Source organism: Corapipo altera, unplaced genomic scaffold, assembly GCF_003945725.1.
Source record: "Corapipo altera isolate COAL_440 unplaced genomic scaffold, ASM394572v1 164, whole genome shotgun sequence".
Lineage (NCBI taxonomy): Eukaryota > Metazoa > Chordata > Aves > Passeriformes > Pipridae > Corapipo > Corapipo altera.
In genome coordinates, this window is record NW_020884969.1 from 1,243,451 (window position 1) to 1,270,152 (window position 26,702).

At 42.9% G+C, this 26,702-nt stretch overlaps 1 protein-coding gene across 3 annotated transcripts in view; it reads left to right on the plus strand.

Moving 5' to 3' along the window:
- The first annotated feature begins 8,945 nt into the window (after positions 1 to 8,945).
- KIF13B (kinesin family member 13B) overlaps positions 8,946 to 26,702 on the plus strand; it is a 127,891-nt gene continuing 110,134 nt past the window's right edge. For all 3 annotated transcript variants that reach the window (XM_027665071.1, XM_027665073.1, XM_027665074.1), the window contains exons 1-2: positions 8,946 to 9,059; positions 19,605 to 19,698. In XM_027665071.1, the coding sequence (XP_027520872.1) occupies positions 9,005 to 9,059; positions 19,605 to 19,698 (149 nt within the window). In that variant the 5' untranslated portion in view covers positions 8,946 to 9,004. The remainder of the gene's footprint in view (positions 9,060 to 19,604; positions 19,699 to 26,702) is intronic.

Consider the following 26,702-nt stretch of genomic DNA (forward strand, 5'->3'; position numbering starts at 1 on the left):
GTCCAACCATCAGCCCAGCACCACGTTCACCACTAAACCATGTCCTTGAATGCTATATCCACATGTTTTTTGAGCACTTCCAGGGATGGTGACACAACCACTTCCCCGGGCAGCCTGTTCCAGGGCTTGACAACCCTTTCCGTGATTGGATACGGTATTTTTAAGAGCTGAAGTAGGTTTGAAAGGTACTCTCCATTTCCCACCCAAGCCTTCAGCAAGCTTCAGAGCATTCCTGTAATTAAAGAGGAAAAAAACCGATGGAGTGGGAAGCAAACAATCTCATCTATTTATAAATTATTTGGATCATGAGGGCAGAATGATATGAAGACTGGAAGAAAAAATCCCCAAACTGACTGAAAGTGGAGATAAAGCACCAGAAACTCTGATTACGAAAAAAATTGAAAATTTAAGGAAATAACTGAAGATTTAAGGAAAGAAGGGGACAGAGACCTCAGTGGTCTCTCCTGGCTCTAGGACATATCATTAAAGGCAAATCCTGATATGGGATAAATCTGGGAGTGCCCTGGCAAGCCTAGAATCCACCACTCCAGTATTTCTGGTTCTTCTGTAAATTAAAGTGTACTCCTTGTGCAGGGTAATTTGTTTAGCTAATTCATGTGAATATTCAACTTGTAGGAGTCTATTTTAACCCAAATGCTGCCCCAGCATAACCCATGAACTAGTCACTTCCCACACATCAGAATGGCCAAAAAGTGGTCAAGAAAGGGATGTGCAAAGCTGGAAGTAGAAGACCTCCCATGGAAGGCAGCAGGAAAAGATCCCACTCGCCTCTTGGTTTGCACCACAGCTTTTCCTCATTTTTTAATGCTGGTAATTCATTCTTTGACCACAGATTAGCAGTGATTTAGCACTCGGAGCACGTACAGTGAGATGTTTAATGTTACATGAGATGTCTCAGATAATTGGAGGCAGTGAAGGTTGGCTGCATCTGGCAAAGCCCTGGGCACATCATTTCCATGGGAGTCCCCAAACACAACTGTCGTGAGACATCTGTATCAGCCTTAGGACTTGTTAGCTTGGTTGATTCTTCCTGATGCTTTACATTTTGATGCCTTTATTTGGCTTTTCATTATTTTAATTTCACAAGGGAGAGAAAGAAACAGAGAAACCCAGAGAGCTGAGGTTCTGCATTGAGTCTGAGCAAGGATTTCTGGGGATTTCTGAGCTGAAAATTCTGAAAACTCCCATTTTGCTGCATCTTCACCAGTACCAATGATTTGTGAAGGGAAAATGGAGATGGAGAAAGAAGCAAAAGCCAAAGGGCAGCCTGTCACAGAAGAACTTGGGGGACATTTTCATTCTGGAACCACTTTCTCCAGATGCAATTTTTTGGATCCAATATTTGCCAAATATTAGGAGCAGTGTTGTAGCTGTGAAGATGTTTGACAGTGGCAGAAGGATGTTTGGATGTTTGAGGCACCTCAAATCCTGGAGGCAGTTCTGGGCCCCTCAGACAAGAGAGACATGGAGGGGTTGGAGCGTGTCCAGGGAAGGGAATGGAGCTGGGGAAGGGGCTGGAGCAGCAGGAGCAGCTGAGGGAGTTGGAGGGGCTCAGCCTGGAGAAAAGGAGGCTCAGGGGGGACCTTCTCACTCTCTGCAACTCCCTGACAGGAGTAGGGAGCCAGGGGGGGATCGGGTTCTGCTCCCAGGGAACAAGGGACAGGATGAGAGGAAACGGCCTCAAGTTGTGCCAGGGGAGGTTCAGGTTGGATATTGGGAACAATTCCTGCATGGAAAGGGTTATCCAGCCCTGGCATAGCTACCCAGGGCAGTGGTGGAGTCCTCATCCCTGAAGGGATTTAAAAGCCATGTGGATGTGGCACTTGGGGACATGGCTCAGTGGTGGCCTTGGCAGTGCTGGGAATGGCTGGACTCAATGACCTTAAAGGTCTTTTCTAACCTAAATGATTCTGCAATTCTAAGAGCCTCTTGAGAGACAACATCTATGCAGTGCAACTCTGTGCCAGGGGGGTGTCTCTGCAAAGAGATGGACCTTGGAGCTGAGGGGTGGCAGAAGAGGTGGTTTGGTCCTTCTGGCAGCTACACACTGCTCCTTGTTTCTCTGGTGGGATGGCCTTGTGCTGTGAGACATCCTCTGCTTTGTGCTCTTTGTTTGTAATAATGTGGTTCTTTGCCTGCTGAAAACTCTAAAAACTTGTTGACACAAAAATGATGCTCCTTCCTATTGCATTCAAGAGAGAATTTCAGGAGAGAGGCTCTCAAATTTTAAAAGAAAGGATTTTTGTGGTTTCTTAGGTTTGCAGCCATCTATGTGTGAGGGCCCAGAGCACATTGACCTGTCTCTCCAGCAGTCCTCCCCTGCTCCATGTTTTCCATTATAAACAACAGCACCAAGCTCCTAAATCCAGGTACCAGCAGCACCAGTGAAGCAGATGACTGTAAGCAGAGTCAGCAGCAAGGTCCAAGTATTAGAGCTGAGCTTCATTTTCCCAGTAAACTGAACTGGAATGCTTAGACACAGGAGCTCCCTCTATTTGCACATTGAGATGTGGATAGGTACCTTAGGGAACACAGAATATCAAGGCTCACCCACACAGAAATACCACAGGGACTTTGATTTAGAAGCCAAACCGGTTTGTTTGTTCAGTGAGGCCCATGACACCAGCTCTTAGCAGGGCTCTGCCAACACTTGACATTTATTAAAGCCACAGCTCAGTGAGTGATGTAATCACCTGGGCATTTCCATTTTCATTTTTAGCAAGTCCAAATTAAAGCCTAAATAAAGTAAATTTTTTTCACCAAAGATTACTAATTTATTTCTTTTTTTAGCACTTCCCTTGAGATATTTAACCATTCATAGCACACTTCAATAACCACTGAGCTGAAGGTACTTGGGTTACATCCACAAAGTTGCCAAAAATGCTGTTTTGTTCCTTTTGTCCCATAATTTTTAGTGTATGATAAACAATACCTAGTAGGCACAAAGCAAAAAGGAGTTCCCAGGTATTCCCCTCTCTCTGATAACCTGTGCTAATGAGTTTCTTGCCATTTTAGATAAAATATGTTTAAAAGAAATCCCATCTCCTGTCCTAACAACCACAAGCCCTGAGCCCAGACAAACCCTGGGAAGGGCCAAGTGAGGGTTGTGACAGGATCAGTGGGAATCCTTTGCCCAAATTCAGGGTGTCAGTAGCCCATTTGTGTCTCCAGTGTTTTGGGAGCCATGGGAAAGTTGAGAGCATCCCTTTGCTCTCCCAGTTGCACCCCAAAGGAGCTGATCCAGGGGAACTGATGCCACCAGGCAATGAGTGCTCATGCAGGAGGCAGAAGTACATCCCGGTGCCCAGTTCCACCTCTAAAAGCAGCAGGAGAAAAGTAGGAAATAAGGAGAGGAAAAAGGGACCATGATAATTAGAGCTGATTTTATTTTGCTCCATAGCCACCGGGTGTCACTCTTGCCTGTGGAGACAGAAAGGAATTTTTGGTCAGTGATAAAATCCCCATTTCATCAATAATCCTGCAGCTCCCAGTGGTGACAGCATCATCCCTGTTTATCACAATTTCCCAGGTTTCCACGTCAAATCACCAACTCATTAAATCCGGGGGGACCTGGAACTGGCATTTTAGCCTGAGGTGTTATTTGCTAAACACAGGTAAAACATATTAAATTAGTTTTATTAGCATCAGTGTAAATGCCAGTAGAAAATTTAGGTCTGGGTTTGGATTAGGAGCTTGGCCGGTTTCTGGATCACTAGGACATGTCTTGAATCTTCTGGAGAGAGGGGAGCTGAAGACAGAAAGTGTGGATGGGTGAAAAAGCCCAAAAATGTGGTTTTTGTAGAAGAACAGGAAGAACATGATTCAGCAGGTGAAGCTGTAACACATTCCAGGCTTTGAAGTCAAGGCAGATCGTGAGTCTCAGAAGCACCAGGAGATAAAGTGAGGTGATAAATGCTGCAAACATTACACAACTCTCTAAATATGCATTTTTCAGAGTATCAGTGATTGCCATTGTGTTGGGGGTTTTTGCTTTTTTAAGATAACAAACTTGTCCTGCAACTGCTAAACATACTCTCCTGCTGAAGGTGTGTTTTTCAGGTTCTCTAGAGATTTTCCATTTGTTCCAAAAGACAGAAAATCTATTTTATTTTCATACAAATGAAATCCAGTGTTGAATGCTTATCTGAGGAAAAAAACCACACCAATAAAATGCAACATGAATGGGTAAAACCAGTTGCTTTCTCTGTATCAGCAAACTGAACAGATGATAAGAATAATACAGATTTTTAGTCAATAAGATGAGAAAATTCTCATCAGGGGCCTCATTCTGACAGCACATAAATTGCTAATATTACCTGGCCCTGTGTTGCAGCCAGAGGTAGGAATTTGTACTGAAATCCTACAGCTATAAGGAATTTCACTGCTACAAACAGGGCACGTGGGATTTGTGGAGAACTCAGAGCCTGGTTATCCATCTGGGATCCCCTCTGGGTACTACAGGAAAGAGCATCATGTCCTATGAAATTAATGACCAGGACTTTGAACTTTGGAATGATTTTAAAAAGGTGGGAGATGTCTAGAAAAAGTTTGGTTTAGGCTTTACTCTGTTATAATCTACAACAAGAAGATGTCAAGGCTTCATTTATTTACCTGTTCACAGTGAGGGCAGGAGGTTGCGTACAAATTCCTTCAAAAATCCATCTCAGGATCAGGAAATTTCACAGTTATTAATTACCTTGGAAACAATCAATCCTTCAATTTTACAAAGTTCCCACTAAAATAATAAAGCACAGAAAGTGCTTTGCAAACATTAATGTGAGTTTCCCAAACCTGCACATTTGCACAAAGTGTTGTGTGAGAAATTTAAGCAATTCCTTTAAAAATAAACGAATAAATAAATAAATAAATTTTTAATAACAAGCAGAATTTTGACACGACTGATTTGGAGAAATTGATTTGCTGCTTTATCCAGATTTTTTTTGGCCTGTTCTTAATACTGATTTCCCTCAGTGCTTTCTTCCTCAATTACAGTTGAAATAACTTTATGACAAACTTGTCTTTTCTTTTGGTCTATAAGTGCCTACAAATTTCTGTATATAGAAATACATTTATATATTTGTATCTTTAGACTGAAAAGCAAGATAAAACTGAAGACAAAATTCACATATCAGAATAAACCTCATTACCCTAGGGATTGGACAAAACAAAAATCTCTGAAAAATGCACAGCAGCAACAGGTTTTCTTTTTTAAATGCTTCACCAAACATTTTCGTATCAAGGATCTGAGCACTGAAGGTGCCAAAGAGCTCCTGGATGCCCTGAATCCTTCCCAGTTTGTGAGTGGGGCTGTCCCAGTGATGTTCAGTTTCTTGCAAAAGACTTAAACAGTTTGGATACAACTAACTAAATAATTGTAAGATACTCTTTTAGTTTTGCAAGGCCTGAATGATTCATGGGCAGAAAGTAGGTCTGCAGCAAATTCATAATTGATGCATCTCTTCCGATGCACAGTCAAACAAATGGAAAAATGGGTTTAGAACACACTTGATTTGTTGTTTGGAAGAAGAGACATTCAAAAGACTGTCTGTTTTCAGGCTTGTCCTGAGATACAATTCTGTCTGGATGATGTGAGAGCTAAAACATTCATATCTTCATCTAGATAAAAACAGAAGTCAACTCCCTCCACGGCAGGCTGGTGATCCACACATCCCGGGCATCACAGGACACGTGAAATCACTTCGGCTTGGTTATTTCTAAACAAAATCATTCAAAATCAGTTTCTTAAAAAAAAATAATGAGATGCAGGACCTGTTTTTCTCTCCTCCACATCCCCGTTTAATCGCTGCTGCGACCAGGTGGGTACAGCAATAACTGTGGCATCAACCTGATGAAAACAGTGTTGCATTCAGGAACTCGATAAATGAATGGGAGGGACAAGCAGTGCCTCCCCCCCAAGGATGTTTTGTTAATTAAATTAGCATTTAAATAGCCAGAGCTAATCTGGGAAGTCAGCCCCTCATTACAGTAACTAGGAAGGGGGAAAAGAGCCGGAGACAATTCCCTACAAGATGGGGTTAAGTTGGCGTTTCACAAACTATTTGCCCAGCCTGTCCCTCCCAAGTGAAAGCTGCCACCCCCCCCTCCCTTTCCTCCCAGCATAATTAGCATGTTCCAGTGCTGTGAATGGAAACAATATCCTCCCTCCAAGCTGTGCCCCTCCAGGGAGATGCTTCCCACAGACTGTGAAACCCTGAGCCAGGGAAAGGGCTTGTCGGGGAATTCACAGTGGGGTAATTACACTGAGGTACCTTGTGCCAGTGCAAGAGAAGCTGCATTGCTGTAATTCATTGCAGGAAGCAGGGCCTTGAATAGAGGAGAAGTCCAGAGGTAGGACTGCAGAGAGCCAGCAGAATTTATTGCTCCTGCACATCTTCCCAGAGATCCCATCAAAAGCATCAAAACTGAGATGGTTCCTTGGGCCCTAAGGATGTCTCGATCTTTGAAGAAGTTTGCAGAAAGTAGCAACGATTACATGTGAATGTAGTTTCTCTCTGGCTGTTAGAACTGAAGGAAGGCTAAAAGGGTGATTTTTCAGATCTTAAAATAAATTCTTCGTTCCAGGCAGAAAGATTAATTCTTCATTTCAAGTAGAAAACTGGAGCAAAACTTGTAAGAATTGTATAATTGCATTTGTTACTGTCCACTTAAAACAGGCTCTTTGGAAAAAAAACAGGTTATATAAAATACATTCCCTAAAAGATTTACTGTTCAATTTTACATGAAATCAATGATAACTGAAACAGGAGAGGAGATGCAGGAGGAAGAACTGGATTTGGGTGACACCTGCTCTGCCCAACTGTACCCACATCTGGCAATGGGTTTCATCCCAGGTCTTTAAATCAAATTCCAGGTGACTTAACCTGCTGTAAAAAAGACCCACCCTCCCTTTGCTGCTGGTGGTGTCCAGCTGTGAAACGGGGACTATATTTAAATCCTCTGAGAATTACTGGGTTTCAGAAAACGTTGGTGAGGTTTGTGGAGGCCCCAGCTGGAAAATACCACAAGAAGTTCAAAGCTGGGTTTCATCCTGTAATTGGATCCTCAAGTTCACAAGTGCAAGGACCAACTGTGCAGCCTGGAAGTGGGATGTTCCCACTCCCAACAAGAAACCCTCCACAGCATGGGGCTGTAGGGCTGGAGAGCAGATTCTTTCTCCTGCTGCAGATAAAAATACATTTTCTGCTTCAAGCTTTTGCCACCCTGCTTGGTCTGACCTATTATTTAATTTTTTTTTAAACTTCAAGACACCTTCCCAACCCTCCTGCTCACTTGAGATGCTCTTAAGAACATGGACATTAATCTCAGTGTGACTTAAATGCCAGCTTAATATTTGTTTTCTCTCTGCCCTGACAAGATACTCTACAGGCCAGGCAGGAATGAAATGATAAATATTGAGTGCAGTTCCTCTGGGCAAAAAGTGCTACCTGCCGAAATCTTATCTCAAAACCACTTGGAAATGTGTTATTTTTTTACTTCTGTCACAAAACCTCGTTGGACATTGAAAGGCCAAAGGGCTACAATTCTGAATTTGTTTTATTTCCTGTCCTTGCTGGAATCTGGCCTTTCAAAATAACACTGAGAGAATCCTTGTTTTGAACTAAAATAGCAGCTGCAAGGCTTTTCAACCATGACCATTTAAATGAGGGTTTGGGGTTTTTTTGCATCTTTGCATTACGGTTTCGTTCTCGGTCTTTGCAATCTGTGGCTGTGGTTGAACAGTTGATCCGTCTAATGGGGATAAATGGTAATATTGTTTATTGTTCAAACTGTCTCAGACTATTCCTGTTGAGCTTTTTTAGTGAGCTGTCTTTGCTGAGTGAATAGCACCAGGCAAGTCAATAACAGTCAGGGGTGGCTCTGTGAAACCAGACCCAGACATCACCTGAACCCACATCTGTGTGTTGGGTTATGGTTTGTGAGGCTTCTCTGGTGTTCTGAGCACAGGAAGGTCATGGCCCTATTGGAGCAAAACCAGAGGAGGCCACAGAGATGCTCCAAGGGCTGGAGCCCCTCTGCTCTGGAGACAGGCTGGGAGAGCCAGGGGTGTTCACCTGGAGAGGAGAAGGCTCCAGAGAGACCTCAGAGCCCCTTCCAGTGCCTAAAGGGGCCCCAGGAGAGCTGGAGAGGGACTTTGGACAAGGGCCTGAAGGGACAGGACAAGGGGGAATGGCTTCACACTGACAAAAGGTGGGGTTGGATGGAATACTGGGAAAGAATTCTTGGCTGATGAGGCCCTGGCAGAAGTTGCCCAGAGAAGCTGTGGCTGCCCCTGGATCCCTGGAATTGTTCAAGGCCAGGTTGGTTGGGGCTTGGAGCAACCTGGGGTAGTGGAAGTTGTCCTTGTCCATTGCAGGGGCTTGGAACTGGATGGACTTTAATGTCCCTTCCAACCCAAACCATTCTGTGATTCTGTGATATTCCAGAACCATCTGGACATAATCCTGTGCTGTGTGTTCTAGGATGAACCTGCTTGAGCAGGGAGGTTGGACCAGATGACCCCCTCTTGCCCCTTCCAAACTGACCAATTCTGGGATTCTCTGATCAGACACTGGAAGGGGCTGCCCAGGGAGGTGGTGGAGTCCCCATCCCTGGAGTTGTTCAAGGAATGACTGGATGTGGCATTTAGTGCCACAGTGTAGTTGACAAGGTGGTGATCGGTCACAGGCTGGACTCGATTACCTCAGAGGGCTTTTCCCACCTAACTGATTCTGGGTCTCAGCCAGTCTGCTTCTCGCCCAGGCGGGGACACAGGTAGAGAACTACATCTCCCAGCGCGCACCGCGGCGGCCCGTCGGGACCAGGGAGGCGTGGCGCGGCGCGGTGCACGCCGGGAGTTGTAGTCCCGGCGGAATTGGCCCGGCGCGGCGCCTCCCTCCGCGGCCGCTCCTCCCCGTGCCCGGCTCTCCCTCCGCAGACGGAAGCCGGGCAGGGACGAGGGAGCCGGGAAAGCTGGAGCGGCAGGATGGGGGACTCCAAAGTGAAGGTGGCGGTGCGCGTCCGCCCCATGAACCGGCGAGGTGAGACCCTCCTTCCTCAGCGAACCCCCCATTCCCTTCCCCTTCCCGAGAGCAGCGCGGGACCGGGGGGTGCCGATCCATAGGGACAGGTGTCCATAGGGACAGGTGTGCCCGAGGGTGGGTGTATCGGGGTGTGTGCGTGTGTATTTATTTGTTCATTAGAAATAAATACACTCCGTATAGGCACGGGTGGGTCCGTGAGCGAAGCCGCGCTGCGCTCGCCCCCCTCTCCTGCCGTCCCTTTTCTTAAATCTTCCGAGTTTTATGGCTTTTTTTTTTTTTTTTTTTTCTCCTTGCCCACTTCACCCCTTCTCCACACCTCCTGCACCTGCTTTACAGCCGGGCTGTGCCCGGTTCCCGCTGGGAAAGCTCTTCCTTCTTCCTGTTTTGGGGTTTTGGGGGGAAAATTCCTCTTTTTCTGTATTTTGCCCCGTGTTAATCCATCCCGTCGCTCTCCAGCCCCTATTCCTGCCCCTCGGCGCTTGAGTGGGACGGATTTAACCCGATGACAGTGACACAGGGGCAAAAACAAGAAGGAAAATGGAGAAAAGGAAGCGTGAATTGACAAGAGAATATTTTTTTTTGTTGTCGCTGGGTTGTTGGTGGTTTTTCCCCCCCCCTCCACGAAACTTGCCTAAGGGTTATGTTAATCAGACCGTGGTCTGGGCAGCTGTTTAAATGTTTATTACTTGTCTTAATTAGAAAAACTTGCTCTGGATGATAAGGAAGTGAGTATGAAAAGGCAGCTTCAGCCAAGGAATGGGAAGGTGAAGAAGGCAAAAATCCAAGAAACGTGTAGGGTGGCTTTCCCCCTCCTCCCCCCATTCTCACAGGAGTATGCCAATAATTCCTTTTGGGGAAAGGGAATCCAGTGAAGTCAGTGTAATAGCTGAAGCAAAAAACAGGAGGGAGAGGGGAAACCCTTTATCTTCTACATGATCTGAAACAAAGTAACTTTTAAATTCTTTTCAATTGCAAAAAAAGGTTAAATATTGAATACAGAGTTTCCATACCTTGCAAAATGACAGCAGGGGAACTTTCACGGAGTTCACAAGAGCTTTGGAGTCCAACTTCCCGAAAAAAAAGATGGAGTTGATGTCTTTACAGTCTGGTGGGTTAGGGATATTTTGACCAAAACCTGCATTTTGTTAAACCTCAAGTATCAGCTCTCAAAACTGAGGAGGGACCCATCCTTGTGGAGAATTGCTTGCAGGACGTGGAGTGACAGTGTGGAAGAGTTGGTGGAAGCTGGGAGAGCAGCTGGAAGGTGGTGCCTGGTTTCAGTGACAGACATGGGCTTTCCTCTTGCTCATGTCCCTTTCCTGTCATAGGTCATTTCCTTGGCTGTGCCCCAGACACCTTCTGACTGGTTTACCCCCGGGATTAGACAATAATTCCGATGGGAAGGGACCTCTGGAGGCCTCTGGTCCAACGCACTGCTCAGAGCGGGTCAAACGAGATGAGGTTGCACAGGGCCTCGTTCACTGGAGCTGTGAATCCCCAGGGATGACTAATGCACCTCTCCCTCCCAAGTATATCCTACATCTGTTCAGTCCTGAGTTTGTCCATGTGTCTGATTCCAGCCAGGGACTCAGTTCTGCAGGAAATATATGTGGGCAAGAAGTAAGGGAAGTAAAGGAATCTGGGAGAAGGGAAGATTGTATCTTGTTATCTGAGCTATTTCATGGAATCAGAGAATATCCTGAATTGAAAGAGACCCACAAGGACCACTGAAGTTCAACTTCTGGCTCTATTTTATTCTCTCTAAACTTAACAATGTTATGGGCTGGAGGGGATGGCTGAACCCTGGTTGTTAGGAGGTTGATCCAGGAATGAGGGACATTCGTGTATCAGTCCTTGGTGCTCATCAGAGGGAAAAAGGACATGAACCCTTAACTCTTGGCACATTTCTTGGCAGTTTGCAGCTATTAATCATCCTGTTATTTGTCAGTGATACCTAAATCCATTTAAGTCTAGCCTAAAAGATCAATGTCTTTTTCTCTCTCCAACAAACAAAATGTCCTGGAATTGAGTTTTTTCCCAGCAGATTGTCACAGTCGGGTCTAAACAACAGTTAGCTCCATTAGTATTAGTATTAGATTAGTATTTCTGATCTCCTAGAATTTATACAAATAAACATTGATATCAAGGCTACTATTTTTCTTACCCGTTTAATCTGAAATTTAAGAATTTGTGCAACTGATTCTCTGAAGAGTCATCCACTTGTGAGGCTTCTGTGGCTCTGCTTTTTTAACAGGCTTTGAGGCCAGAGGCAGCTTTCCTGGAAGCTCTCTCATGCATACTTTGTTCTGAGCAGTATTTGTATGAAGTTCTGGGGCTTTGGACCTGAAGCAAGTATTTGTTTTCTTCAGGATCACGAGTAATGTTCTTTCCTTCCCCCTGCACCGAAGGGCTTAACATTGCAAACCTGTCAGACTGTGGAAACTTAAGCTTTGAAATATTCTCAGTGTTTACTTGTGGTGGTGGTGGTTGTCTTTGGTGTTTGAATTATGAATTTCTTAAGGCAAGGGTTTATTAGGTTAATAAAAGTGGTGTGCTTAACTGTTACTCGTTTTTACAGCTCATAAAAGTATAATGAGTTCCTTCCATGCATGTGGAAGGGATTTCTCTATCAAATAATTGGTTATTTATAGCACTCACATTTCAGGGTGTTTATACTGAGGGTCCTGCATCATTCTTATGCTCAGTGTGGTATCTATAAATTAAGTTTATAGTACTGATTTTTAGAGAGGGGAGGGATTTGTAATTGTACTTGGGTTTCCTGGTTTGGTTTTGTTGGTTTGTTTTTTTTTTTATCTTGCTTCAAATTAGACCCAATCCTACAAAACCTGCATGGAAGCCTTGCTTTGGAAAGCCATTGCTGTGTCAATGTGGTTGCAGCACCACATCTGAAGTTGGAGGCTCTGTTGGCTATCAACAGAGGCTCCTTTTTTTCCATCCTTTCTACTTTTGCAAACTGGGATCTCGATTAACAGGCTTTTATGAATTAAATAATCCAGCACTGTTTTGTTAGATAAGACTCTTAGTCTTCTATTTTCTTGGCTCTGTAATTCACTGAAGTATTTCCTAGTGCACTGCTTTATTCAGATGGGATCTTGATAACAATCAGGAAGTTCTTTTGCTGTTTTATTTCAGAGTTGCACTGGATTTCCTTTTATGCATGTGATGTTTGGCTTCTCTTAGCAGATATTCATTATACTTCAGGCAAATGCTGTGCAAACCATACCATGAAGCAAAGCAAATGACAGCTGGAGGCTTTTTAATTAAGATTTTTCTTACTGAACACTTTGTTTTCAGGGGATGCTGGGGTACAGGCATCACATAAGTACGTTTAAGTCCTTGGGTTTCCTTGTGCCTTTGAATCAATTCAGTGTAGCATTAATTAGTGCTGATAAAAGATGTTACATTTTAAAAGAGTGCAATTTACACTCAAGGATGTGGTTGATGGCACCTTAAGCCAGTCCAAGCTGCTGTTGTGCTGCTACATCTTACTTGGGTTAATACTTTTCTGTTCAAAAAAAAAGGCAGGAAACGAACTGCCTGTATCCTGGCAGGATTAAACTGTTCTAGAATTGTAGTGTAAGACCTACAGCTCTGGTTTAAATGTCTGGATTGCCTGCAAATATGCATTCAGGTATCTATTATGTTAACATGTATATTTATCCAGACTAGTTTCTGTGTTCAGACAGGGGTTTTCTCATGCTCTGGTGATCCAGGTTCTGTTTCCAGAGCTTGTAAGGAAGGAATTTGCTTCTCTGTCTGCACAAGCTTCTGACCATGGTGTCAGGTGGTAATTTTATGTTCTCCCACTCTTTGGAGGAGGTTGCATTTCCAGCCACTTGAAATGTTTTTGGGTTTGAGGTGAGGAGGTGGAGGTTGTTCCTATGTTTTTGTTTGTTTGGAGATGACAACAGAAACAATTTATCTATAAACTGGAGTTTGTGCAAGCCAGCTTGTAAGATTAATTATGGTATCAGAGTGAGTGGAATGGCACCTGTTGTATCCTGATGGCAACACGGAAACCACAAGACTTTACCATTATCACATGAGTGCCCAGAGTTTGGAATATTTCCTGGTGATTGCTGATAACCTATAAAAGTGTTTGTGGTACAAGCAGGATTAACCTCGAGATACGGTGCCAAAAGGGTAAAGGATGCAGAGTTAATGTTTCATCTTGTCTTCCTCAGTGAGGCAATTGTATTTTAAAAACTCCTAAGGTGCTACAAGCTTCCTCCCCACAGCCAGAGACTCCCAGGCAGCCCAAGGTGGAAGCCACAAAGGCAAACAATTGTAGTGCTAATTACACCTGAAGTGCAGGATGAGATTACCTGGCTGCTCTGGTTTCACAGCAGCTTGCTCCTCCTCAAGTCAACAGAAGATCAGGTGGACAGGCTTTGAATAGTTCTGCCTTGGCTTTCGGGTTTGCATTTCATCCCTGTGAACTCCAAAGCCTGAAAGAAAGCAGCAGCCTGGAGTTGTGTGTTGAACTTCCTGGGCTCTCTGAGCTGCACCAGAGAGTCACCAGACTGAGTTACTCACTCAGTCCCCAAGAGCTGAGCAGCAGCAGAGCTGACTGTGAGTAAGGTTCATGTAAAGATACACTGAGGGCCTTTACTAAAGCTGTTTGAGAAGCATTTTTCTTGCAGAGAATGAAGCAGCAGAGGATCGAACTTATTTTTTAGCGTTCGGACAACATAGCGTTAACGTGTGAGGGCAGCTTGATTTCATGTGCTCATGAGCTTGAGTTGACTTCCACCTCACCGACAAGCATTGTGTGCCCCTTCCAGATGCTCTCATACATATTTAATGGGCTTTAATTGCTGCAAAGTGAAATTTTCATTACTTATATTTGCGCAGTTTTCGTACAGCAGAGAAGCTTGAAAGATGCCTGCGTAGGGGAGACGTAAGGGACAAGTCAAGTTGCTGTATTTCTGTCAGAATTTATCATCATTATGTCGTATAATTAATGCCCTAAAAGTGCTTTTACACTGTTTTTTCCATATAAGCTCTTAGCGTTGTCGTGTAGATGCAAGTTATTTTGACACTCACTCATATAGTCAGTTTTTCATTTATTTGTGTTGGCTCCTACGTAGCAAAGGGCAAAGAGAAAAGTCACTCTTAGGAAACAAATGTTGGCAGGGAATCTTGAGGACTTGTTGTCTTTGCACTCGCTTTCACATGTCTTTTTCAAACAAAAACAAAACAAAAAACCCAAACCCGAACCAAAAAAAAAAAAAAAAAAAAAAAAAAAACCCCAAACCCAAAAAAAAAAAAAAAAAAGAAAAAAAACCCCCAAACAACAGCTTCTCTTTTTTTTTAGTTGACATTTATTTAATTTGTGTGATAAACAAACTTTCAAATATTTTTAGATTACTATTTAAACATCTTAGCGTTATTGCCATTTGCTTTTGGAGACCGAGAAAAGTACAAGGAACCAACTGTAATTTCTTATTCAGTGCAACTTGAAGGCTCAGGCCACAACATTCCAGTTCTAACCTTCAAGGGAATGTTAATCTCCTGAAAATCTACTGGCAATTTAAAATATAAAATTTCTATCGTCTGTCTTTACAGGAGATTATTCTGAGCTTTTGTATCTGGGGCCAATTTTGGCTTATGAGCTTAGTACATGCACTTTAAACCTTTCACATTTTATTTTTTATACTTCAGTTGGCTTCTCTAGCTTTTGTGAAACTCGACAAGAGCTGTTGTGCTGGTTCCCAGTGACTCTACAGAGCTGGATGTCCATCTCCAAGGGGTCCTGAGGTGTCAGTGCTGCCCTAAAACTCGTAGTGGAACCAGGGGGAATCTGTCACAACTTTTATTTGACCTGTGTTGTTAACACCAGGTTCAGATCTTTGTTTCATTGGGCCTTAGGATCAAATGGTATTTGAAAGGGCTGAAAAACTGTCAACCTTCATAAACCAGCTTGTTAAATTGAGATCTAATGGGAAAATTCATAAGGCAATAAAAGCTCTTGATTAATTGTGAAGTGCTTTCCCTTATTTCATAGAATCCCAGAATGGTTTGGGTGGGAAGGGACCTTAAAGGTCATCTTGTTCCACTCCCTGCCATGGGCAGGAACACCTTCCTCTAGCCCAGGTTGCTCCAAGCCCCATCCAACCTGGCCTTGGACACTTCCAGGGATGGGGCAGCTGCAGCTTCTCTGGGCAACCTGTGCCAGGGCCTCCCCACCCTCCTAGCCAAGAATTCCTTCCCAATATCCCATCTCTCCCTGTCCTCTGGCAGTGGGAAGCCATTCCCTGTGTCCTGTCCCTCCATCCCTTGTCCAAATCCCTCTCCATCTCTCTTGAAACCCCTTTAGGCTCTGGAAGGCTGCCATCATCATATAAAATGTGAAAAAATGGGTATATAAAGAGGAAAATATGGAAGGTCACATAAGTTGTAACAGACTTTTCATCTTTCCTGGCTGTGGTACTAAAAGCTTTTAGTTCCAAACCCCAGTTTAAACCATTGCAACTGACTTATTTACTGTGTCATCTTTCATTTTGAGATTATTTCATGCTGCCCTGTAAAAGCTGTCTGTTAGGATCATTTTGTTTGGTTCTGAAATACAGTAACCTTAAAATGGGATGGGTTTTTAGGGTAGTGGCTGAAAAAGGTGGCGGTTCAGGTGGTTTTTTTGTGATGCAGCCGAGTTTGATCCGTGTCTTACTGGAGTGAGTTGTGTATAACATTATCCAGCCTGGGCAGCTCATCTTTGAAAACAGTTCCCTGCCTGATCCATAAGCAAAGATGGAGATTTCCCAGAGGTGAAAACATCTGACATTTTCCAAAACACTTCTCTTCCCTTCCCCCAGGATTCACATCCCCTCCTTGTCCCTGCCCCAAACCTGCTTGGTTCATTTTAAAGTTGCACCTTTGCTGGTGTTTCCTAACCCTGTTGTGGAAAATCTGCTGGGGTGAGTTTATGATTACCAGCCTCGTGACTGCTATTACAGAGGGAATTTAAACTCCTACCTGTTGTGGGAATGGACCAGTGCCTGCTGAATCCATTCCATGTGGTGTTAGGTTGCTCCTGGCTTTGCTTTTCCAGCTCTCTTGCTTGCTGACTTTTCCACCCTGTTTGAAACACACCGAATTTCTTAGGCCAGTGAAAAAGCCCAGAGTCATATGGGTAGAATGAATTATTTTTGCAACACCCACAAGGCTTTTATCCAAAGGCATAATAGTAATTTTGGATTTACACAAGGGTGGTTTCAGCTGAGATCTACATTGCCCGAATCCCAGTTTTTATCATCCTAGAAAAGTCTTGTGAGGAGTTGAAAAATCAAGGGAGAGTGGCTTCCTTCAACCCCCACCTTCCAGTTTTACAAGTAAAATAAAATTTCATCCAAGAGACTCTCTGTGAGTAGCTTGGACACACAGGACTTAACAATTATTCCTGCACTCAGCCCAGCTTTGCTTAACACTTCCATGGCTGTGAAATGTAAATGATACGTGTTACCCTTTTATTATGGATGTCACAGCTCTCTTACTCCAAAGCTGTGAAAGAGAGACTTTCATTCCCTGCAATAAATGTTTCTTGATGTTGAGAGCTGGAGATTTAATTCTTCAAAGAGCAATTAGCTGATTAGTTGCTTGATTTGCTGAAGCAAATGAGGAGTTGATTGTGTTTGCTCGGTAATGACTGAAGGTAGGAACAGGTTAGCAATAATAATGGGGGAGATTTTATTTTTGTTTGAGAGACAGGATTTGGGATAAATGTCCAAAGTTTGACAGTGAGCCACTTCTGTCATCTTTTAACTTCTCCTAAATTTTGTGCTGCCTGAAAAAACACCTGTATTATAGGTGGAAAAAATAATAATACCATGCTTCAACAAGTGAGTCCTTACTACAGGATGAATTAATTGGTTTTTTTGGATGTGCATGGTTATCATCTTATCTTGGTGCATCCTGATTTTCCTTGTTGTTCAGGAGCAGCAGGAACACAGCTTACCTGGGAGACACTGAAACTAGTAAAAGTAAGGGTGGAGTCCTTGTGTGATCATATCCAAAAGAGCAGGCAGATAATTTGACTATAAGGCCAACCTGCTTAAGTGATATTAAAAACTTAATGAGGTGGAAATTACGATGATATAAGTTTCAGCAGTGGCTAATGTAAGATTCATCTCTCAATTTACTGGAAGCATTAAAGAAATCAGAAATCTGTCAAAGAACATGGTTTGTAATAGAGCCAGAATTTGTAGAAAGTGTGTGATGTGCTATTAAATCAGGATTTAAACTGTTTCCTCGGCTAAAAGGAGAGTTGCCATGTGAGCCTTTGGCCAGGGTAACTGGGATAAGCAGCCTTAAGGCTGTCTGGATGCACAACCCAGCTTAGAGGCTCAATATAACTGTTTCTTAGGGGTTTATTTCATGTGGCACCATGAACTGATGGAACAGTTCAACTCTGCTGGGACAAGGTCTCTTCCTTCTGTACATGTTTACCCACTGTTTGCGTGGCCTTTGTCCTTCTGAGCTGTCACTGGGCTGATGGAGCTTTCCACGGGGTCTGAATACATCCATTTTCATGTTGGGTAGTTTTCTGCTGTTGAAGCAATTTGAAGTGACTTGCAGAGGAGTCTGCTGAGCAACAGGCACAGGAAGGAAGGGCTGAGACCTCTGTGTTTGGCAATAGCTGTTAGTTTGGCTCACCCCATCTTCCCAAGCTGTGCTGTCTGTCACACCAAGGTGAGGGATTTGAACGTTACCTGTGTGAGGGTGATAAACAGACAAGGTGTGTTGCACAAGACAAATTGGCTTTGAATCTTTCCTTCTTTTCCTGTGAGGACATTTGACTTGAAGGAAGTCTCATACCCTGCCTGTGTGCTTCCTTAAGGGTATTTCCCAAAGAATACAGGTAAGTAAGATCGTGAGTTCACTGGGCAGTCATGGATGCAAAACCTACCATGGGCTTCTCAGGAGATGGATTAAAAACGTGACAGAGACCATGCTGCTTACAGGCAGCGTGTGCAGACCTTATGCTTTGCATGAGGCAGGTAAAAACCTCCCTCAGTAGCTGGGAAAAGCAGGTCAGTGCAACACAGAATGTTAATCACTAACCAGCCAGCCCGAGATAAAGTGCCTTGTCGGATATGGGACGTACGAGGAGTATGGTTTCATCTAAGCAAGCATGTATTGCATATTAATGATGGGTAAATTGGCTTTCAGGGTGTGGAGAGAAATTAAAATAAACACTGCCTTCTGGAACTTGTCTGGCTCTTCCTTCTGCAAAAGCACAGGATAATAACAGAGGAGCAATTTTGCTCAGAAGGATTTCAGTTCCATGTGACCGCCTGCTACGACCAGTAATCTCGAGCTTTGGCTTTCTTTGTTGAGTGTCAAGCAGCAAAAAGCTGTAACATTTCTTTCAAAAAATTGCCATGGAAGAAACTCCCTCTGATTATGTTATTTAGCAGGAGCAAAAAAGGTGCTGTGCAATAATGAAGATCTGCAGTCTTTGCCTGGGAGATTTTCAGTCTGAGTTTATAAGGTGCTGTGAGGTGAAAGAGCAAGTACAGGTGACACAGAGGAGGAAAGAGCAGAGATGAAGGAGGATGAGGATTATAATTAACATGATTAGACACGAGCTCATTTTGGTGATTCAGCTGAGGTGTTGAACCCTGTGTGGAGGTTGTTCAGCGTAGCCCCTCGTCATCCTGGCAGGGTGTGAGCAGTGTCGTTGTGTGTTCATTGGAATCAGCACTTGGATGCACTTTCCAGGGTCTTTGTCATAAGGCTTGACTTTTTGGTGTCCAGGCCCTCTGTCCTGGGTGTCTGTGGGCAAGTGGCGTGTGCTTTATTTCATATCTAACTGCATTTGTCACTGGGTGGATACTTTGGACTGTTGTCAGTGTTATCTGAACCTTTTATTTTGCTTTCCCTGCCTCTACGGCCGAGAATTCTCATACTCTCCAAACATCCTTATTACTCATCGTCCACATCCCATTGCTGAGCGTCCTTTGGAAAAGCTGGGCTTTCCAGCTGACTGGGAGCCCGTGGGGGGAAGGACAAGCCCTTTTTCTACATGCTCACACCTAAATTATTTTTGATGGGACTTGAATTTCTCGGAGCAGGTGCCCCAGGACTGACAGCTGGCACCACACGCCGCGGTATCACAACAGTGACCGGGGAAAATGTGCTGCAGATGGCAGGGGCAGCTTTCCCCTGCGAGCTGGGAGGCATTGAGGGAGCAATAAGAAGAGCTGTCAAAGTGGTACCATGCCTAAATGGTTCTTTTCCCCCAGAAGAAATTTCATACTACCCTTGTATATGCTGATTGTCCTTCAGTGAAACCTAAGTGCTCTTTCTTGTTTTGAAAAGAGTGCTTGCTTTAAAGCTGGACAGGATCCATCCCATCAGAATATGCCTAGAAGTGGAATTTGGCAATAGTCCTGTTTCTATTCTCTAGCTGATGGGTGGCTGTCAGACTGCATGAATAAATTTGGTGTCTGGAGGAAGTAATGGTGTATATAATCCCAGTGCTTTAGGAGCAGCACTTGACACTCTCTCATTTCTTTATAGAGCTTGATCTGCATACAAAATGTGTGGTGGATGTGGATGCAAACAAGGTTATTCTTCATCCTGTAAACACCAACCTATCAAAAGGAGATGCCAGGTAAGATTTTTTGAATTAGGAAGGTCGGGTTTTGTAAATTAAATATGAGCCTAACAACTAGGAAATGTAGGCCTTGATAGAAAGCTTTCAGTTTAAAAAATAATATATATTCTTTCTGCAGTGTAATTGCCATCATCCATAAAATAAGACTGATTTTGTCACGCTGGGAAGTTGCTTTGAAAACCTTGTGCTTTCTGCATTTGCTTCCTTCTCTCAACAATGTTCTAGTGGTTAATGGGTCCATGAACTATTTAACTTTTTTTCTCATAATGCTGTTAGGAAAAACAGGAGAAATTTAAATCTGCAAAATAATTTGAGCGGGCCCCAGTTTGTAATTTTGGGATGAAATTAATTTTCACAGTTATTTTCTCGTAATGGGTCATGGTGTAAGAAGGGGAATGGGAACATGCTGGAGAGGTTTAGCTCCAGGAGTTTCTTGACAGTGGGGCATTCCATGCATCAAAAATCCTTGGAAGAGTGAGTAAGGGTAGGGATCAGTTCATGTCAGAACAAATCCATTAAACTACTGTGAAACTGAAAAGTCATGTCATAATTGATAGAGTTAAGGTTGTGACTGTTTAATTTATTGCTTGATGCAAAGGGAGGAAATGAAAAAACATGTGCATGAAACAGAATAACAGGGGTGCAGGAAAAGGCAAAACCTGTTACTGGATATCTACAATCATCTGTTTTCCGGGGAAAAAAAGGAAGAGGTAAGGGTAAAAGTAAAAAGTAAGGGTAACAGAAAGGAGAAAAAAACCCCAGTTAAACACATAGAAGAGCTTTGTTTAAATTTTCATGTGAAGCTGAACTGTACATCAGTCGTCAGTAGAAGTATTCATTAACTGATCTCTCATAATTCAAGCTCAAATGGTAGTAAATGGAAAAGCAAAGAGATCATCAGGTGAAATATTTACTTTCTATTGTCATTAGCTGAGAGATTTATTACAGACAGTGGGACTGGAGCTTTAATAAGTTACTTAAAATTAAACAGGCTGTGTGTGTGGGGGGGGGTGTTTTTGTTTGTGTCGGTATCCACCTCCTCCAGAAACACGTGTATTGTTCAGCTGCCAAAAACCTGCGTTGATTTGAGCCTTTAAAACAGCTAAAAATGGCAGGAAATTGAGATTCTCAGAAGCTGAGTCGGCCACAGCTGGATTAAAAATGTTACTCATAGTTTCTCTAAAACATGGCAACCAGTCAAATGCATGGTTTATACTCCCTAACATGTGTTTAAAAATGTTCATAGAGCAAACACATCATGCAAATCATGCCCCTTGGCAAGGGAGGGATGGGTTGGCAGTGGCGTTGAGGTCCCAGACAAGGTGGTGAGCTCAGTGTGAGAATCCAGCCTGAGAGAGCAAAGAATACTTCATTTGCATCCTCACAAATAGCCATTGCTAATCTAGGCAGGAAGCATAGGAAAGTTATATGGGGTGATTTAATAGCAGAGGGAAACGTGGAGGCCCATGAACTGCACTAAAGGTTTGCCTGCAAACAGTGAGATGACATATCTCAAAAATATAATCTCAGAAACACGGTTGGGTTTGGAGCAGAGTCCTATCCAGCACGTCATACCCTTGGGAAGCTGCTGCTGAATTGTCTTGGCTTCTGCAGCTCCATCAGAGAAGTCTTAAATATCAGCTCAAGGAAAATGTTAGACTTAGTTAAAGGTTTTCTAAGTTTTGGTGGTGAATTCACCCTTTAGGTTGTGCTTCCTTTTCCAGATCCATCAGCTACTTTTCCTTGTGTTACAAAATCATTCCTTTTGATTTCAGGCTTTTCTAGTGTCCAAAGTGAGCTGGAGGAGTTCTGGCAAACACAGAGTGCTCTTCACAGGGAAAAGAAAAGTAAATAATGCTGTAAATACACTGTTTAGGTGCTCCCAAGGCAGGGCAGGTTTGAAAACCTTAAGAGCTTTCCTGTGTTTCTCATTAAGATGCCAAAGTCAATTTGGGAACTGGGAAAAGAATTTTAGAAACAGAACTCTGTGCTGTCACATCCCCAGTTGTCATGACTCAGCCATGCTCTGGCAGGGAGTGACATTTGGAAAAACAACCCATGACTTTTGGAAATACGCTTTTTTTTTTTCCCCTCACTTTATCCTTTCTGGGAGAAACCAAGTCTGGGAGATGGGTGGGTATAAATAAATACCCCAGCTTGGGGTGTTTGGGGCCTGACTGCTGCAGGTAGCAAATTGTGTCAATATAATTACCACTGAAACGTTTTCAGGTCTTCAGAAAAGTGTCTCCACTGTTTCAGAAGTAACGTTAGAAATTAAGGAATGTTCTGAAAATCCAGGTGGTAACTGATGGACCTCATTTTCTCTATGAACTGAATATGTTATTTACACATTTCTCTAGAGACTTGAGGGTTAATAAGTAGCTGTAAAACACTCTTAAAAAAGAAGTCCCTTTTCATATGGCATTCTCTTGTTATTCCTTAACCAAGAAATGACCTTTCCTGAGCTAGAGCAAGGCAGCAGTTATTTTATTGAGCAATCCTTGATGGGCTTGTGCAGGTTTCAGTAACCTGATCACGTACAAAAGATCAATTTTTAAATCTGTGTATGACCTCCAGGCTTTGCTACTAACCTTGGCCTATTGGGGGGTGGGTTTGGTTGAGCTGAGTGAAAATTAAAATTACACTGTGTGGAAACGGTCAGGCTTTTCTTTAGCTGCTTTCACAAAATTATTTGTGGCAGAGCTTCGAGTTTTGTCACAATTTTCCCCAGATGACCTTTGATGTAAATGAAAATATCCCCTCTTGAGGATGTGTGAACCTCCAGGATGGATAATATCATTAGCATGACTTGTCCCCTCTTTTGTTTGCCCTTACTGAGCTGTCTGTTCTCTGCTCTCCCTGTTGCAAAGGTCAAGGCTAAAGTTCCTTTATCAACTCAAGGTTTACTCTGTGCTGCAAAGATTACTCACAGCATTATTGCTCAGTGGCTGGGACTTGGGAGAGGGTGTGAACTCATTTTGATTGAAGTGAATAGATAAGTCCTGGGCAACAACTGGAATGTTTATAGGAATTAATTTTTTTGGAAAATCTCCAAACAGACTCTAATTACTCCAGGTTCCTTTACAACCATTTTTTTTTTTTAACTATCAATTTGCTTGTGCTGTAATTTTGTATTTCCCAAACAAAACCTCATAAAAAGACTTGATTTTTTTTTTTTGACAGGTCAGACAAAGAAGTTTTATTATATCTTGCAGGCATAACTGTAATTGATGTGTAAGTGATATGAGCTCAGAGATCAGTTGTGTATTAGTCTGGCACAGGCCTATGAATCAGCCTTGATATTTGTAAAGCAAAGCATTCATTAAATCTGCCCAACAAACCACCTCTGAGCCTTTTTATTAAGAGAAAATGCTTAAAAATGAAACAAATGCTGACTTCACTGTACTTTTGTTGCACTTGGAGGTTTCTAGCTGCTTTCCCTCTTGTTTTGCAGAACAGAGATTCCAAAGACTGGCACAGGGTAAAAACTCTTCCAAGGAGTGAGTGCAGCTAAATGAAGCTGACAAGTGTGTTAAACCAGGCTGGTTTTTTTCTTTTCAGCTATTGTAATGTCTTTATAATTACTGCTTTGTAGTAGATAATTCAATAAATGAGGATATTTTTTAAAGATTTGCTTTTAAGGTATCTGTTTCTGGATTTAAACCAGTTTTCTTTTGTATACCCACACAGACAACGGTTTTGTTCGTGAAGTTGTGATGTTTAAACTCAATTTGGTTGTTTTTAAGGAGTTCTGGAAATGGAGAAGGGGTGTGTTATTATCTTAGACTTGAGGATTTTTGTAGCCTCGCAGCAGCTGAGCTTGATGATTCCTGCTTTGAGGAGGAACTGGATGAAGCCCAAGTATATTTTACTTTAAAAGGAATATTTTTATAAGATTCTTCTGCCATTCCAGTTCCCATTTTCTTTCCAAGACAAATGACAGCTCTGGAGAAGGTTGTGGGCAGATGGGGCTTGGAGCAACCTAGGATAGTGGAAGGTCTCCACTTCCCTGGGATAGTGGAATGGGATGAGCTTTAAGGACCCCTCCCACCCAAACCATTCTAGGATTCAAGCAGATAATAAATTGCTGATTTCAGGTGAGTGCTGGAATTCAGGGAGTGGTTGGGTTGAAATGAACAGCCCAGTGTGTTAAAACTTTCCATAGTTTGTCTTCAGACTGAAGTTTTTTCTTCTTACAAAGAACCTTTTAATCCTTTCAAAGAAGAAATGAAGATTAGGACCAATTCTGGCAAAGATTTAGATATTGAAAAAATGCTACCAGAAAACAAGTATTGGAGTCTCAAGGACTAAGCAACCTTAGTTGTTTTGAAGGGTTAAGTGTGAAGTGGACGAATGGTAACAAACACATGGAATTTTAAATTTAAAAACAAATAGAGCGGGGTGTCCTTGCAAACCCATGCGAGCTCCCTGCTCCCCTCTAGCCTGGAATCTTGTGATGTGGAGGCAGGAGCATGTGGAGAGGCAGGATAAGCTCCTGCTTGGCACAGCCTGGGCAGTTACACAAGGTTGGGGCTGCACAGAGCAAGGTGAAGCCGCCTTTCACCTGCCTGGGGTGTGTGGGAGACTCCTTAGCGTGACTCAAGGACTTCCCTTAAAGCTGCCTAAAAGCTGAAAATAAGTCCTGACTTACCAGGTCTTGCTGTGGGGAGCGTTGCAGACCTCGTGCTCCCTTGATAAGAATGGAAAATGCTAATTTTAGTGTGGAAGTGACTGAATAATGAGGTGGCAAAACATGCGTGTAAATAGATTTCTTTTGCCAAAATTATAAATAAGGAAGTGTGTTGGTTGGGGAAAGTGTATATTAAGTGAAAAACTTACACTAATTATAAATTAAAAGTATCTCTTTGTGACATGACAAAGCATATATATCACATATTTTAGTGAACTGTACAAGTAATATATATGGAATGGCAGGCAAAAATCCCAGTTAAAGGAAAGTTTGGCAAAAGTTGAAAACATCATAATCCTATTTATCTGTGTTATAGTATCTTACAATTTTTGCACAATGAGTCAGTTCTTATGTCTTCCAAAGCAGTGTGCAGGGAGTCAAGGTGCCTAGAGAGGAAATGCTGACATGATATAGGGGTTATTGTATATGGAACTGGAGAAGCTGATTGGTGGGAGTAACCAGGAAAATTTTGAGTTTTAAAATATGGTAGCAGGAGCATGCAGGAGTGCACACTTCAATTCTACCCCAGGAAAGAATGAGCATCATCAGAAAACGAGGCAGATCTGTGAAGGCGGTGCTATATATGGAATTAATCTGCTGAAATCCACGCCCCAAGAAAACAGCAAGAGGCAATTACTGGTGTATATAGTCATGGAAAAATGCCCACGTTTTCTTGAAAATGCCCCAGGATCCTGCCTGATGTTAGGCAAGAACCACTTGGAGAGCTGCCTCATCTTAGTCCATGTTTTCTGTGTGTCCCCAGCTGTTCGTGCATTTTACTGAGAAGTATCAGCTGTTGGACTCAGCCAGAAATTGAATATTGAGCTCAGTGAACCATTTGCAGGCTGTGGTACACTTGCTATTTGACAGCAAAGCAATTTTAAGGAAAGAAATATTATTGTCTTTGAAGTTGGGTGCAAACTGATTGCATTGCACGTGCCTTTGCTTCTCTGTATCTTTCCTGGCATTGTGTTAATTCCTGCTGGCTTGGACTGGTTGGGATGGGAACAATTCAGATTAGGATGTGTGGGGAGGACACACTGTGTTACCTCCTTACACTGAGGGGGAATGGCTTCCTGCAGGAGTGAGGGTTCATTCTAACACATAAAACTCTGAGAATTAAATTTCTGGGTTAGATGTTCCTTCAGCGTTGTCTTCCAGCAGACACATTTATGCAGCATTTCATAATGCAGTTCCAGGAAGTCATGGGGGGAGGGAATGTGTTTATATTCCCAAGACTGATAGCTGACATCCAGAAGAAAGGGAAGTTTGCCCCTCTGGATATCCAAACTGGTGTTTTGTGGGCACAAACCAGCTCACAGGAAGTTCATATTTGCAAAAACAGTGCCTTGAGATTTTCCTGCACAGCTCTTTTGCATCTCTGTGTACAATTCTTGTTTCACTTGTTCTGTAAAATTATAGTTGTTTCTGAAGAGCTCCCTCAAGTAGCTATTTCTTGTTTTTATTGATCGGGTGACTGAGCATCCTAAATAAGTTAGAAGAGAGGGAGAAAATAAGCGTCATTTAAAATGGACGGAGTAATTTAAATGTGTGAAAGAAATGATGTTAAAAACATTGCTTTTTCAGTATGTTATCAGAGTTTATTTTGTAGGAATTTGTATTAAACCTATGTGATGGAGTATATAAACTTGTGCCAGGGGAGGTTTAGGTTGAATATTGGGAACATTTTCTTCACTAGAAGGGTTGTCCAGTCCTGGCACAGCTGCCCAGGGCAGGGGTGGAGTCCCCATCCCTGGAGGGATTTAAAAGCCCTGTGGATGTGGCACTTGGGGACATGGCTCAGTGGTGGCCTTGGCAGTACTGGAGGATGGTTGGACTTGATGAGCTCAGAGGGCTTTTCCAACCTAAATAATTCTATGATTCCTTGTGCATTAAAGCCGGACTGCATCCAGCTGCCAGTCATCTATTTTACTAAAAAATGCCTTCTGATATAAAATATATTTTAGTAAATAGCTCTGAGTTGCTGCAGTACCTAGAAATCATTTTGTTAGAAGTGTGAAGGTCATCTGTTTGTCCTGGTAGGATCTTAAATCAAGGAGGAGTCAGGACAGACAAAGCATGGAGTTGATGTCCCAAGGACAGGGCTCTGTTACTGCACCTCCAGAGGCTTTGGTTGCACAAGGGAGGAATTAATTTGCTCAAGGAGGTGAATGCTTGTCATATAAAATACTTATCTTGTGTAAAATGGAGAAGTGGGAGTTCTACCAGGAGAGAAGGGGGTTGCTGCACTTCCAAGTTGTGCTTTTGAGGAAGTGTGTTTGCTACAATTCATGTGCTTTGCCTGGAGTAA